Consider the following 16187-nt stretch of genomic DNA (forward strand, 5'->3'; position numbering starts at 1 on the left):
GATTAAATGTGAAACTAAACAAAATAAGTTTTTGGTTGGGACAATTTTTAAAGACTAGTAATTTTACTAAATATCTTTTAGTAGAAATAGACCTTGTCTACCCTTCATAGTGGGTTGATTTTCTAAATTTTAAAATATTTTAGGGGATCCCTGGGTGGCGCAGCGGTTTGGCGCCTGCCTTTGGCCCAGGGCGCGATCCTGGAGACCCGGGATCGAATCCCACGTCGGGCTCCCGGTGCATGGAGCCTGCTTCTCCCTCTGCCTGTGTCTCTGCCTCTCTCTCTCTCTCTCTCTGTGTGACTATCATAAATAAATAAAAATTAAAAAAAAAATTAAAATGTCATTTAGGCTAAGAAAGTAATTTAGAACAATGCTTAAGTTAATTTTTTTATATCTTACAGTTGCAAGTAGAATATGGTAAATGTCAACTGCAAATGAAAGAGCTGATGAAAAAGTTTAAGGAAATACAAACACAGGTAGGATTATAATGAACATTTTTACCTTTTTAAAATTTCTCCTCCAGTCAATGGAAGGGAAACATTATGAGGCCCTGGGGCCTTTTGCCTTAGTTTTAAATCAAAATGTAATAAATTGTTTTTGTTAGAAATTAAGATGCTAAAGTGTTAGTAGTTTAAAAGGAAACTCTCATTAGTGTTACATGAAACATGCATTATTTCCTGTGTCCAGGAAATTGATAGCAGAAAGTGGATTGATTTGTTAAATGACATTGACATAAAGATCTGTTAGACTAGTTAACAGTTAAATAATAGAAAATTAGTGAAGGTGATATCAGGTGGTTTAAAAGAGAATGGGTTGAGGAGCAAAGATTTAGAATGGCTGTTGGGGGAAAATGGTTATGTCTTCACAATTTTTGCAAGAATGACTCTTTTTGTGAGCATGCTGTAGAATACAGGAAGGTCATGTCTTGTTCTGATTTTTTTCTTTTTGGTAGTGTTGTTTCTCTTCATTTCCATTTCCCCTAAAGAACAAGTTAATCCTAATAAATTCATTCTTTATTCATCTGAGAATTAGTACATTGTTGCAAATTAAACATTAGTTGTTAAATATAATAAAGTTTGTCTTTATTTTCAATTTTCAAGATAATGACCCAAGCAAAACTTTTTTCTTGTCTTTTTACTGAATGTTATATTGCCTATTCATTTTGATCCCTGTTTTAAGTAGTTTCACTTGAACTGGCCTTTCTCTGGTGCCAGTCATCTTTGAATCTCTGCTGCATAATGAGCATAATCATACTTCTCATGTACTTCTCTTTTTTGAGAATTACACAGGGAAAAAAATGTGATGCCTGGCATGTAGTTAGAGCATTCAGTAATCATTAGCTGTATTCTATATGTAGAAGTTTAATAATCCTGTGGACATATTTATATATGTACTTTAAATATATTTTATGCTGTTTAGAATTTCAGCTTAAAAAATGAAAACCAGTCTCTTAAGAAGAATATTTCAGCACTTATCAAAACCGCTAGAGTGGAAATAAATCGCAAGGATGAAGAAATAAGTAATCTTCACCAAAGGTACAATTGAAGAGTGTGGATCTGTTTATAAATCACATGTGTATTGATATGTGGAATATAGTAAACTTTTGGTGGAAAGATAGGAAAATCATGCATTTTATTAAGAATTTAAGGTTTTACTGTAAGTGACTAATATTCTTTTTCTCTTTAAAATTTTGATTGGGTGCAGTATTCTCCAGAGAATTTCATCTCCTTCCCTTCCACAGTCAGACCTTCAAAGACCTTCTCAACTTGCTGTCTTCATTTTCCTTTTCTACTCACTCTAGACTCCATTTTATGCTGATTTCTACCTGTTGGTATACTGAACCAGTTGTCATTTTGGTCAGTGGTGACTGTTGTTACATCCATCAGTTTTGAGTTCTAATTTTAACTTGCCCTCACACACTATTTGACATAATTGACCTTCTTTTCTTGAAATAGTCTCCCACATTGGCTTTCCTGATTCTTCGTTTTCTTCCTAACTTCAATTTTATTCTTTCATACTTGGCTAGATTGGAATTCTTCAAAGCTCAAACCTGTGTTTTTTCCTTTCTCTATCAGTATTTTCGTGTAAAGTCATCTCATTCATAGATCAATTCTATTTATAACTACTTCACATCTCTATAGAATATTCAAAATTACCTCATCCAAAATGGAATTTATGATCAAACCTCTTCCATGTTTCCTAGGTCAGTGGATTCCCCCTCATTAATTCAGCTGGTGCAAGCCAGAGACCTAGGGGTAGAATGACCATGTAATTTATTGCCCACACCAGGACCCTTTTAAGAGTAGAAGTGGGTGCTATTAATAATTGCATGAGATTACTTGGCAAACTGGGACATACAGTCTCCATGCCTAGAAGTCATCATGGGCACTTACCTCTTTAATCACCCCTCAGATCTAAATTCATTATCATGTCCTGTTGATTTTTCAATTAGCAATAATCGTGCCTCTGATAAACCTCATTGGCTATGATACTGCCACTGCGCAAAGTTTGTCCTATTGATTTTTATGTCTTTAGAATCACTCAAATTACTCATTTCTCTCCATTTTTACCATCATTGTTATTACCAACTCTTATTAGGCAGCATTGTTTCTGCTGGTCTCTCTACATCCATTCTTGCTCTTTCCAGCCTCTGGTTTATCTGTTCTTAGTATGAAAGCCACAGACAGGATACCTTTTGTTTTTTCATTTTTAAAATTTTATTTTCTTTTCTTTTTTAGGGAAGGAGAAAGGGAGAGGGAGGATTGAAGGGGAGGTGTGGGGGGGAGAGAGAGAGAGAACGAACCTTCAGTAGGTCTCCTGCTGAGTGTGGAGCCCTCCATGAGGCTCAGTCTCACAACTTTGAGATCAAGACCTGCGCTGAAATTAGGAGTCAGATGCTTAACTGACTAAGCCACTCAGGAGCCCCCAGATGGACACTTTTTAAAGTACAAGTCTGGACATCTTGCTATCATAGAATTACTCCACTCTTCACAATATTGTCCTAAATTGCTTCTCAGGTCTTGCCTTCAGTGTTTACCTTTGTCCTGGGTGTCATAGCTCTGGTATGTCTCTGGCATTCTTTTGGTTCCTTGGATGTACCATGAGCTCTGCCTTTGCATGGACTGGAAACATCCATTCCCTGGAAGGCTCCTCCGTCTGCTAAAAATCACTTCATTCTCAGGTCTCAGGATAAACTTCCTTTTCACAGGGGTATTAGTCTGTTATCCCGCAATAGGTCAGATTTTTCTTTTGTAGCTTCATGTACATTTTGAGTTTTTAAAATTGTTAATGGGATTACTTGTTTAGTATCTTTCTTATCTCCATATTACCTCTTGTGTTACAAGCTCTGTGGACTAGAACTATCTTTTAGTATCTATCTTTTCACTAAATTGTAAGCTTCATGGAGCAAGGACCATGTCTTTGTATCTTTAACATTTTTATCAAGCACTTGGCTCAGAGCCTGGCACATGGCAGATAGTCAATAAATGTTTGACAGGTGAGAGAAGATAATCTTGTATGTGTACTATACGGCATCATAAGGCACTTTAGGCCTGTTGAAAATGAAGGTGGCTTTATCTGTTTACTAACCTAAATCCCATCAGTGCAACTAGTATAAGATTACTTCCTGAAATATTGGGGAAATTTTATACAAATTTGAATCTTTTATAGGAGGGATGTGATACTTGAATAGGGTGGAAAGAGAAACTGGGTGAATAAATGAGAGTTATGTCATTAGATTGATTGATGTGTTTTTACATTATCTAGTAAATATTCTGCCAAATAATTTCACTTTTTAATTGTGACCTGTATCTGGTATTCTAATGGTAAGTGTTTATCATGTTGAAACCATGTTTTTAATAGAAAAAACATAATGTAAGGTGAAATTTAAGAGTGTAAATTCTGGGAAGTGTGTTAGGTGAAGGTTCATTTTAATAGAAAACTTTACTTTAAAAAGTTTATTTAAGTAATCTCTGCACCCAACAGGGGCTCAAACTCATGACCCTGAGATCAAGAGTTGTATGCTCTTCTGAGCTAGCCAGATACCCCTTAATATAAAGCTTTGGATAGCATTTTACCTAGTAAGGAGCTATGCTAAATATATATTACAAGCCCTGTAGACTAGAACTGTCTTTTAGGAGCTTACAGTTTAATAGTTTATAGGTTTGATAAGTATGACGTACATTACGTGTATGTCCTTTGTTGAATATGAGTTCTCTGTTGGGTAAATTTATCATGAACATCAGCCATTCTGTGACTTGTTTTCACTCTTTATTGTGTCTTTTAAAAAATATTTAAATTCAAAAAATAAAATAAAATAAAAAATATTTAAATTCAATTTGCCAACATTAAGTATAACACGCAGGGCTCATCTCATCAGGTGCCCTCTGTAGTGCCCATCACCTAGTTACCCCATTCCCCCCCTTTATTGTGTCTTGTGAGGATTAGAAGTTTTTATTAATAGTGATGTTCAGTTCATCAGATTTTTTCTTTTATAGTTAATAGTTTTTATATTCATGTTTCCCCAGTTGTCTTGAAGTTATCTCCTAATTGTTTTTTTTTTTTTTTAATATTTTTTTTTCAATTTTTATTTATTTATGATAGTCACAGAGAGAGAGAGAGAGAGAGAGAGAGGCAGAGACACAGGCCGAGGGAGAAGCAGGCTCCATGCACCGAGAGCCCGATGTGGGATTCGATCCCGGGTCCCCAGGATCACGCCCTGGGCCAAAGGCAGGCGCCAAACCGCTGCGCCACCCAGGGATCCCCTAATTGTTTTTTTGAGTCAAGATCTGTATTAGTTTCCTGAGGCTGCCATAACATTCTACCATAAACTAGATAGCTTAATAAATATGTTATTTAAATTTATTGTTTCATAGTTCTAGAACCTAGAAGTCCAAGATCAAGGTGTTAGCAAGATTGATTCCTTCTGGGGACTCTGTGGTGGAAGGATCTGTTCCAGGCCTCTCTCTTTGGCTTGTAAATGGTTACTTTCTTCCTGTACCTCTTCCTTTTGTGCTCCTTGTACACATATCTCTAGTGTATATTTCCCTTTTTTATAGGGATACTAATTATAGTGGATTAGGGCCCGCCTTAGTGACCTCTCTAACTTGATTGCCTCTGTAAAGATCTTGTCCTCAAGTAAAGTCATACTGAGATATTGGGAGTTAGGACTTCAACATATGAATTTGAGTTGGGAGGCACAATTTAACTCATAACAAGATCCATATGAAGCCTGTTTATTGTTTTAGGTTGTAGGTTTCCCATATCCTCTTTTGTTTTTATAAAAATCTCTCCTTATTCCTGAGTCTTTTAAGCTTTGGTGTTCTCTATACATTTAGTACTGAGTAGGAATAGATTTATAGAGATTTGAGATGCCTGAGTGGCTCAGTGGTGGAGCATCTGCTTTCTGCTTAGGTCATGAACCCAGAGTCCTGGAATTGAGTCTCCCCTGCAGGGAGCCTCTTCTCGCTCTGCCTATGTCTCTCTCTCTCTCTCTGTATCTCTCATGAATAAATAAATAAAATCTTTTATAAAAAAAGGGACGTCTGAGTGGCTCAGCAGTTGAGCGTCTGCCTTCGGCTCAGGGTGTGATCCCAGGATCCAGGATCGAGTCCCACATCGGCGTCCTTGCAGGGAGCCTGCTTCTTCCTCTGCCTGTGTCTCTGCCTCTCTCTCTGTGTCTCTCGTTAAATAAATAAATAAATAAATAAATAAATAAATAAATAAATGTAAAAAAATTATGGAGATTCAGGAAAGTTAAGGAATTCAGGAAGATGGACTTAAAAGTATTACAAAGAACTAAAATGAGTTATTTACATTTTATTATTAGGAAAACTGCCAGTTTTCTGAAACACTAATATAAAACCTTTTAGGCTTTTGTTGTTGGTAAAAGATAAATATATGCCATTCCCCTAAGAAAGAATCATATACTACGCAAAAATAAAGAAAAATAAAGAATAATATGGAGTTATGTGCCACTTTAAGATGACTATTTATGCTTTGGTTTACTGTGGGATTGTATGTGAAACAAAACCTAGGGTAGAGAGCTACATAGAAACCTATGATTGTGTTGTTGGCAGTTTTTTACCTTTTCTTCTGTTTCAGTTGTACTAGAGTGAGTATGGGCAAGAAAACAGTGTCATTTGTTCTAAAAGAAATGAATCTGTGGTGAGTTTGTGAGTTGTCTGCCTGTGTTAAGGGAAGTCTGGAAGACGTTGGTAAATGCTGAGATAGAATGGAGAGGTCCTCCAGGCTTTGAGCAAAGCAAATGAAAGAGTTCCCTGTTTTGAAAACGGGCCCATTTAGTTAGAAGCTGGTAAGTATCACTCACGTCTTTATATAAATAAAATCAGTTTTGCCAGGATGTGAGCCCTGAATTTTAAAGTGTTTTGCATGTGATTAAAATTTAGATTATTAAAAAGCAATTAACTTTGGTTTTTGTTGTAATTTCTATTTCTCAATAGATTATCTGAATTCTCACATTTTCGAAATAATCACAAAACTATAAGGACACCAGATATAGTTAAAACAAAAGATCTTAAATCCAGATCTCCCCATTTGGACGACTGTTCAAAGACTGATCTCAGAGTGAAAAGTGATGTTTCCAAAGATGTACATCATAGCACTTCACTGCCAAATCCCGAAAAGGAAGGAAAATCACATTGTGAAAAAAAGAGCACTTTGTATTTGTCTCCATCTGTTGAAAAACACTGCACCAATGGCATTTGGTCACGTTCCCATTATCAGGTTGGTGAGAGTATCTCAAATGAGGATAGTAGAAGAGGGAGAAAAGATATTAGACATAGCCAATATAGCAGAGGAACGGATAGAATACGGAAAGACTTAAATACTGGTTGTGGTGATGGTGACTCGAGGAACATAGAGGGTAGTCAAAGGCTACAAGGACGTTCTGAGAAATATGGTAAAGGTGAACCAAAGGCTGAAAGCAAAAATTCAAAGTTTAAAAGTAACACAGATTTGGATTATAAAAATGAACGCATTAGCTCTTCTTGGGAGAAAGAGACCTTTAGAGAAAGGTCACACGCCCGAGTGGAATCTCAAAGTGACAAAAAACTAGAAAGACAAAGTGAAAGATCACAAAATATAAATAGAAAAGAACTTAAGTCGCAAGACAAAGAAGAAAGAAAAGCTGATCAAAAACCGAAATCCGTAGTAAAAGACCAGGATCATTGGAGAAGATCTGAACGAGCGTCAGTTCCTCATTCCAAGAATGAACTAAAATCTTCTTATAATTCAAGTAAATACCACCCGGACGAGAGAAGGGGGAGGGAGGATTGTAAAAGAGATAGAGGTGTAAGTAATCATAGTTTTCAAGAAGGAAGATGTCCTTCCTTTCTTTCATCCAGTAGAACTCATAAACACGTTGACTCCAAGGAAGTTGATGGTTTACACCAATGGGAAAATACACCTTTAAAAGCAGAACGGCATAGAACTGAAGAGAAGAGGAAAAGAGAACGAGAAAGCAAAGAAGAAAGTAGGCATATGAGAAGTGAAAAAAGAACACCTACAGAACATTTGCAGAAGACTAACAAAGAAACTAAGAAAACCACTACTGATTTAAAGAGACAGAATGAGCCAAAGAACGATAAAGGTGAAGTCTCTAACAGTGATACTTCCGAAGGAGCAGATAATAAGGAGCTTGCAATTAAAGCTGACAATGGTCCAAATGAAGCAAAAAATAAAGACTTAAAGTTGAGTTTTATGGAAAAATTGAACTTAACACTTTCTCCTGCTAAAAAGCAGCCTGTTTCTCCAGATAACCACCATAAAATAACCAATATCCCCAAATCCAGTGGCATATGTGATTTAGAGTGCTTGGTGCAGGCGACAACAGTGACATGTGTTTCCTCTGTCAGTGAACATACCACAGAGGAAACCGAATCAAAGTTGTCAGAACCAAAGGATGTTCTTGCAGTTACATCTGAACCCAGTACCAGTAATCCAGAAAGGAAAATGGAAGAAGAAAATAGTTTGTTAGTTAAATCTAATGTTGAGAATACTATGGATTGTGATGTGCCCATTTGTGGTACAGAGACTTCCTTCTCAGCACCTGTGGAAATGGAACAAACAGAATCCCTGTTTCCATCATCAAAAGAAATGGAACAAACTATTAACGGTACCAGCGCAGCAGTTCCTGTAGTAATGGACATATTACAAACAAATGTTTCTCAAAACTTTGGCTTGGAATTGGATAAAAAAAAAAATGATTTAAGTTCCTCTACTGTTTCTGAAGGTATGGGAATAAAGGAGGCTTTTTCAACAGAAGTAGCTGAATCCACTGATAGCAGTTTGCAGCCTTCAGTTGAAGAAACTGGTATTTTGCCAGTAGTCCTTTCAGAAGATGGTAACTGCAAACTTGAGCCTTCTCTTGTAGATACACCACTGGTTGAAAATAAGTCTTACCATTTGGAGCCTTGCTCACCTAAGGAGACACTAGAATCCTCACTTCAGCAGACTGAGTTAATGGACAACAGGATGGAAATCAGTGAAACAAACTCAGTATATAATGATGATGAGAATTCAGTTCTGAGCATTGATCTTAATCACCTGAGGCCTATTCCAGAAGCCATCAGTCCTCTGAATAGTCCAGTGAGACCTGTAGCAAAAGTTCTTAGATTGGAAAGCCCATCTCAAGTTCCATTATGTAATAACAGTCATAAAGGTAATAGTTTATATTATGTTCTATAACTCTTTGTGAGAATTCAGAATATTATAAGAAAGAAGAGTTAGTGCTTTTTCTTTTTTGATAATATAATTAACATACTATTTAGACCCCATTGTTAATTAGAAATGTACATTGAGCCTTTAAATTTAGATAATTCTTATTTTTACAAAAAAGGGAGTGCTAGGACAGATTGTTACTAATACTCTTTACTTGCTTTCAGGTATGTTTTTGTTCAAAAGCCATCATCAGATGATGTAGAGTAGGTAATGCTGCTAACATGAAGTAAAGATACCTGAAGAGTTGGTTGATGGTTTTTCCGATGACCATATACCATCACTGAGCACCAACTGAGACCAGTAAAGACATATGACATGATTAAATATTAGGCATTAACATTTTATTGAGGAAAAAAAATTTAAATAATGAATAAAAATATATGACATGATTAAGTATTAGGCATTAATTGTTTACTAAAAAAAGCTATTAAAATAATGAATTGGGGGGACACCTGGGTGGCTCAGTGGTTGAGTGTGTCTGTCTGCCTTTGGCTCAGGGTATGATCTCGGAGTTCTGGGATCGAGTCCTGCATCGGGCTTCCTGCATGGTGCCTGCTTCTCCCTCTGCCTATGTCTCTGTGTCTCTCATAAGTAAATAAATAAATAAAATCTTTAAAAAAAATGAATTGGGGGTGCCTGGGTGGCTCTGTTGGTTAAGCATCTGACTCTTGATCTCAGGGTTGTGATTTCAAGCCCTGCATTGAGCTCCAGGCTTAGGTATAGAGGTGTGGAGCATATTTTCTTTTTTACTTATTTATTTTTTATTTTTTTATTTTTTATTTTTTTATTTTTTTTAATTTTTATTTATTTATGATAGTCACAGAGAGAGAGAGAGAAAGGCAGAGACACAGGCAGAGGGAGAAGCAGGCTCCATGCACCGGGAGCCTGACGTGGGATTCGATCCCGGGTCTCCAGGATCGCGCCCTGGGCCAAAGGCAGGCGCTAAACCACTGCGCCACCCAGGGATCCCAGCTTATTTATTTTTTAAAAGATTTTATTTATTCATTTGATAGAGTGTGTGTAAATGAGTAGGGGCAGAGGCAGAGGGAGAGGGAGTAGCAGACTTCCCACTGAGCAGGGAGTCCAACGGCCAGGCTCTATCCCAGGACCTAGAGATCATGACCTGAGCCAAAGGCAAACACCCAATTATCTGAGCCACTCAGGCGCCCTGGAGCCTACTTCAAAAACAAAAAAAGAAAAGAATTGCCTCAGTATTTTAAGTTTTTGTTAAATTTAGTATGAAAATGTCAAATGACTAAGGCTCTAGTCATGTGACTATAATATATTTTCTCTTCCACAGATATATTCCCAAATTCAGCTCAGTCTACCTCCAAGAGCAAGTCTGATCTCAATAAGGAAAATCAAAAGCCAGTTTGCAAATCTGACAAATTTATAGATGCAGACTCTCATAAGAATTCATCTTTAGATGAATTAGAAGAAGGAGAAATTGTAAGCGATAGTGAAAAACCTAAACCACAAAAAAGTTTTGAAAAAAGTGCCAAACCTAGGACTTCAACTGAGGTGCAGAACACAAAAACTAGCCCAGGAAGTAGGAAAAGTACTATGCATTTGGGTAGAGACAATAGGAAAACATCTATAAAAATCCATCAGACCAAAAGCAAATGGAATAAAAGACGAAGTGAATCTAGCAGATCTTCAAAAACAGAGAAGAAAGAGAAGACAATGAGTACCTCCAGCCTGGAAAAAATAGTTCCGATTATTGCTGCACCCTCTTCTGTACGAGAGATTATGCACATGTTGCGAATGATAAGAAAACATGTAAGGAAAAATTATATGAAATTCAAGGTAAAATTTTCATTAATACAGTTTCATAGAATCATCGAGTCAGCAGTTTTGAGTTTTACATCACTAATTAAACACCTTGACTTATCCAAAATCTCAAAATCTGTGACTACTTTACAGAATAGTCTTTGTGATGTTATAGAATCTAAACTTAAGCAAGTTAAAAAGAACGGCATTGTGGATCGTTTGTTTGAACAGCAGCTGCCAGATATGAAAAAGAAATTGTGGAAATTTGTAGATGAACAGCTGGATTACTTGTTTGCAAAGCTTAAGAAAATCTTAGTAAAGTTTTGTGATTCCATAAACTTTGGCAGTGACAGTGATGAAGGAAAACGTGAAAAGATAAATAAAGAGAAAGCACAATATTCTAATTGTCAGAAGGGGAATGTGGACTATGCCAGCAAAGAAATGCTGAAAGAGAAATCTCTCAAATCAGAAGTTTCTGTTAATTGTAAGTCTTCACTAGGATGTAAAAAATCTGAGGAAAAACATCAAGACCAAAATAATTTCAATATTAACACAGTAAAGCGTGACATTAAAAAAAGTTTTAACACTTGCTTTGATAACATTAAGAACTCTCAATCTGAAGAACACTCCTTGGAACCAAACTGTCCCAACACCCCAAAGCCAGGGAAAATTGAAGGCAGCACCATAGAGGATGCACAAACATCCCAGCACGCAGCTTTGAAGCCAGAACGCAGTTTCGAGATTCTGACTGAACAGCAAGCCTCTAGCCTTACTTTTAATTTAGTGAGTGATGCACAGATGGGTGAAATATTTAAAAGTTTGTTACAGGGTTCTGATCTTTTGGATAACAGTGTTAATTGTAATGAAAAAAGTGAGTGGGAGTTAAAGACCCCAGAAAAACAGCTGCTGGAGAGTCTTAAGTGTGAATCTATACCAGCCTGTACAACCGACGAGCTCGTTTCAGGGGTGGTTTCTCCGTGTCCTAAAATGATTAGTGATGATAACTGGTCATTATTATCATCTGAGAAAGGCCCTTCTCTGTCATCAGGGCTTTCAATGCCAGTTCATCCTGATGTACTAGATGAAAGTTGTATGTTTGAAGTGTCCACTAACATAGCTTTGAGTAAAGATAATGTATGTAGTTCAGAAAAGAGCAAGCCCTGCATTTCCTCCATACTTCTTGAAGATCTAGCAGTCTCTTTAACAGTGCCGTCACCTCTGAAGTCAGATGGTCATCTTAGTTTCTTAAAGCCTGAAGTTTTGTCTAGTTCAACTCCCGAAGAAGTTATTAGTGCCCATTTTAGTGAAGATGCCTTACTTGAGGAAGAAGATGCATCTGAACAAGATATTCATTTAGCCCTGGAGTCTGATAATTCAAGCAGCAAATCAAGTTGTTCTTCATCATGGACAAGTCGGTCTGTGGCTCCAGGCTTTCAGTACCACCCCAACCTGCCCATGCATGCTGTCATTATGGAAAAGTCCAACGATCATTTCATTGTGAAAATACGGCGTGCAGCACCATCTACCTCCCCTAGTCTTAAACAGAATATGGTGGCCGATGAATCATTGACATCTTTACCCAGAGTGGAAAAGGAATCTGATAAAGAGGCAGAGAAAGAATATGTTTCATGTCAGAATGGAGTTTTTAAATCTGTGGAGGAAGTAAATTCCAACAGCAATGTTCATAGTAGTAAATCAGCTCAAGAAGAACAGGACTGTATGATACAAACACAGGTTCCCGATATATATGAATTTCTTAAAGATGCTTCTGGCAAAGTGGGCGATAGTAATGAAGTGACTGATGAATGTTTCAAGTTGCATCAAGTGTGGGAACCAAAAGTACCTGAAAGCATTGAAGAATTGCCTCCAATGGAAGAAATTTCACATTCTGTCGAGGATCACCTTCCAAACACATATATAGACCTCACAAAAGATCCAGTCACTGAGACCAAAAACTTGGGGGAATTCATAGAAGTAACAGTTTTAAATATTGATCAGTTGGGATGCTCTGAGGGCAATTTAGATCAGAGTGCTCAAATATTAGATAATATGCAGCCTGATACCGTGGATGCTTTTATTGATTTGACACAAGATGTTTCAAGTGAAAGTAAAAATGAAAGTAACTGTCCTGCTTTAGCTGTTGAACGCTCAGAGTGTCAGGTAATATGTGTAGAAGGAGATAATTGTAAAGAAGAAAAGGTGCAAGTGGCAGACAGGCCTTTGGAATGCATTGTTGAAGAAGCCTATATTGATTTGACCTCAGAACCTCCCAGTTCATGTGAAGTTAAAAAGGATGATTTAAAGTCAGAGCTGGCATCAAATTCTGATGGTTCAATGTTGCCTGGAGCTTTGGATAATGCTCCTAAAAAGAGAAAAAACCTTTCTGACCTAAATCATTCTCATAAAAAACAGAGAAAAGAGACAGACTTAACCAGTAGGGAAAAGACCAAGAAAATTACCCAAGATTCTGGTGAGAATGATGAAGCTCACCGAAAGAAAGCCAGTAAGAAAAAGGCCCCTGCAGTGACTAAAGACCCCTCATCATCAAGCCCAGGGATTAAGGATCCATCAGCAGCATCTTCCACGTCTCCCATAAGCCTATCTGCAAAGAATGTTATTAAAAAGAAGGGAGAGATTATCGTTTTATGGACAAGGTAAGAATCTTGAGACTTTTAAATCAGGAAATTTTGAGGGGCCAGATACCTGTTTTGTCATGTCATCATAGTTTTATCCTATTCTTTTTTTTTTTTTTTTTAAAGACTTTTTTTTTTTTTTATTTATGATAGTCACAGAGAGAGAGAGAGAGAGGCAGAGACATAGGCAGAGGGAGAAGCAGGCTCCATGCACCGGGAGCCTGATGTGGGATTCGATCCCGGGTTTCCAGGATCGCGCCCTGGGCCAAAGGCAGGCGCCAAACTGCTGTGCCACCCAGGGATCCCTATCCTATTCTAAAATAAGGCAAATGATGACTTCAAAAGTGGCCCAAGTTGGTAGAAGATGCACTCTAGAGTACAGTCTAACTGCAGTATAGAATGATCTAGAGCAGTGGCTCTTAACTAGGTATGTGCATTAGCACTATGAACATAATTTTTCACTGTTTTTTTGTTTGTTTGTTGTTGTTTTAAATAAGCTTCACACCCAGCATGGAGGTCAGTGCAGGGCTTGAACTCACGACCATGAGATCAAGACCTGAGCTGAGATCAAGAGTCGGATGTTTACCTAACTGAGCCACCTGGGCGCTCCTGTTTTTTGTTTTTGGTTTTTTTTTTTAATTTCACTTTTTCAGTCAAAAATTCTTTTTGATTTGTAAGGAACTGATATAACCACACTTTATTTTTTATTGTTTTTAAAGATTGTATCTGTTTATTTGAGAGAGAACACAAGTGCAGGGAAGAGCAGAGAGGAGGACAGGCAGACTGCACTGAGCACAGAGCCTGACGCTGGGCTTGATTCCATGACCCTGAGACCATGACCCTGAGACCATAACCCGAGCCGAAATTAAGCCAAACGCTCAACCAACTGGATCACTAGGTGCCCCAGCATAACCACATTTTAGAGAGGAAGAATAACAGGTGGTAAAACAGGGCAGAAAGTGTGAGCATTTGTAATTTGAGTTTTCCTCTAAATTAAGACTTTTAAAAAAAGTTTCATCAGTAGGTTGCACTTTTGTTTTTTTTTTTTAAAGATTTTATTTAAAAAAAAAAGATTTTATTTATTCATGAGAGACACACAGAGAGAGAGAGAGAGAAGGAGAGCGAGAGAGGGGCAGAGACACAGGCAGAGGGAGAAGCAGGCTCCATGTAGGGAGCCTGACGTGGGACTCGATCCTGAGTCTCCAGGATCACACCCTGGGCTGAAGGCGGCGCTAAACTGCTGAGCCACTTGGGCTGCCCAGGTTGCACTTTTGATTTTTATGTGGACTTTTTAAGAAATGTAGATTTAAAGATCCAATTTCACACATAAATGTAACCGCAGTTGTAAACCACTGGACTAGAACTACACTGCTCCCCAGATTTAGAGTACATAATGAGGGAAGCTTAATCATATTGAAATTGGTGACCAGTTTTATTATTTATTTTTATTAATTTATTCTATTTAATTTTATCATATTTTATTTTTTTAATAAATTAAAGAGATTTGTTTATTTTAACCAAAAGCACTAGCTACCACAGAATATCGCCAGCCTCTAGAGTGTGATTTGGGGGCATGCACATTTGAGGTATAGTCGGTATTGAGAAGCACCTGGAGTGCCTAGCTCCCTACCCCACTGAGAGCCCCACATCCTCTCTCCCTGGTCACAGCTCAAGTCTCCAGACACTGACCTTTTGTTTTTGCTCTTAACTTCGGGTCCTGGATGTGCTCAGAGGTCTGGGGCATCTCTGTAGCAACCTCCTGGTGACCAGTTTTAATACCACAGTCTTCCATGCCTTCACCCCTGGGGATTTACAGATGGCAGAATAGAATCTCAGAGATTATAATAACACACACTGGTTCAGACCATGTAGAGAATCAGAGGTCTGAGAAGGAGAACATCTGGATTCTGTTTATTTATTTATTTATTTATTTATTTATTTATTTATTTTTAAGATTTTATTTATTTATTCACAAGAGACACAGAGACAGAGACACAGGCAGAGGGAGAAGCAGGCTCCATGCAGGGAGCCTGACGCGGGACTTGATTCCAGGTCCTCAGGATCACACCCTGGGCCGAAGGCGGTGCTAAACCACTAAGCCACCCAGGCTGCCCCTGGATTGTTTTATTTATTAATTTTTTTTTTCTTAAAGATTTTATTTATTTATTCATGAGAGACACAGAGAGAGAGAGAGGCAGAGACACAGGCAGAGTGAGAAGCAGGCTCCACGCAGGGAGCCCGACGCGGGACTCGATCTCAGGTCCCCAGGATCACGCCCTGGCCAAAGGTGGTGCTAAACCACTGAGCCACCCAGGCTGCCCCTGGATTCTGTTTTACTTGTGGTTCTGCTTGTTAAGACTGTGATCATGTTTTGCCCTTGATTTTAAAAGTACTCTACAATTAAAGGTAGAAGTTAAAAAAAATCCTTAATTTTTGTTTTTTTAAGATTTTATTTATTTATTCATGAGAAAGAGAGGCAGAGGGAGGAGAAGCAGGCTCCATGCAAGAAGCTCAATGTGGGACTTGATCCCGGGAATCCAGGATCATGCCCTCAGCCAAAGGCAGACGCTCAACCACTGAGCCACCTAGGCGTCCCAAAAAATCCTTAATTTTGTAATTAGAAAAAATATATTAGTTTATTTTAGAACATTTTGGTAAATACTTGTGAGCTCAGATATTAAAATCATCTGTAATACTTCTCAGAGATAATCACTGTCCATATTTTGGTGTATACATCTTTATTCGTGGGTTTTAATAAAAATGTTACCCCCTATTGGTAGACATTAAGGCAGTCTACCAATTTTGTTTACCTTTCGGCTTTAATCTATAAAGGCTAAATAACGTTTTTCTCTCTTCAGAAATGATGACCGGGAAATTTTACTGGAGTGTCAAAAAAGAGGGCCATCATTGAAAACATTTTCTTATTTAGCTTCCAAGTTGAATAAAAATCCGTATCAGGTAACTACCCAATTTTTACATCTCTATAGTTTTATAAATGTTGCTACTATAAATATTTAGATTTAATTTTTATCATGTTTGAAATAA

General features: G+C 37.7%; 1 protein-coding gene and 1 pseudogene across 1 annotated transcript in view; one reads left to right on the forward strand and one right to left on the reverse strand.

The window, feature by feature from the left end:
* The window catches only part of CASP8AP2 (caspase 8 associated protein 2), a 37122-nt gene that overhangs the window by 18198 nt on the left and 2737 nt on the right, over positions 1 to 16187 (forward strand). Inside the window, exons 5-9 of the mRNA XM_025444461.3 lie at positions 402 to 476; positions 1420 to 1535; positions 6462 to 8680; positions 10040 to 13163; positions 16001 to 16100. Of these exons, the coding sequence (XP_025300246.1) occupies positions 402 to 476; positions 1420 to 1535; positions 6462 to 8680; positions 10040 to 13163; positions 16001 to 16100 (5634 nt within the window). The remainder of the gene's footprint in view (positions 1 to 401; positions 477 to 1419; positions 1536 to 6461; positions 8681 to 10039; positions 13164 to 16000; positions 16101 to 16187) is intronic.
* On the reverse strand, positions 2284 to 2509 carry LOC112658748 (U4 spliceosomal RNA; annotated as a pseudogene).

The sequence above is a fragment of the Canis lupus genome, chromosome 12 (genome assembly GCF_003254725.2).
Source record: "Canis lupus dingo isolate Sandy chromosome 12, ASM325472v2, whole genome shotgun sequence".
Classification (NCBI taxonomy): Eukaryota; Metazoa; Chordata; class Mammalia; order Carnivora; family Canidae; genus Canis; species Canis lupus.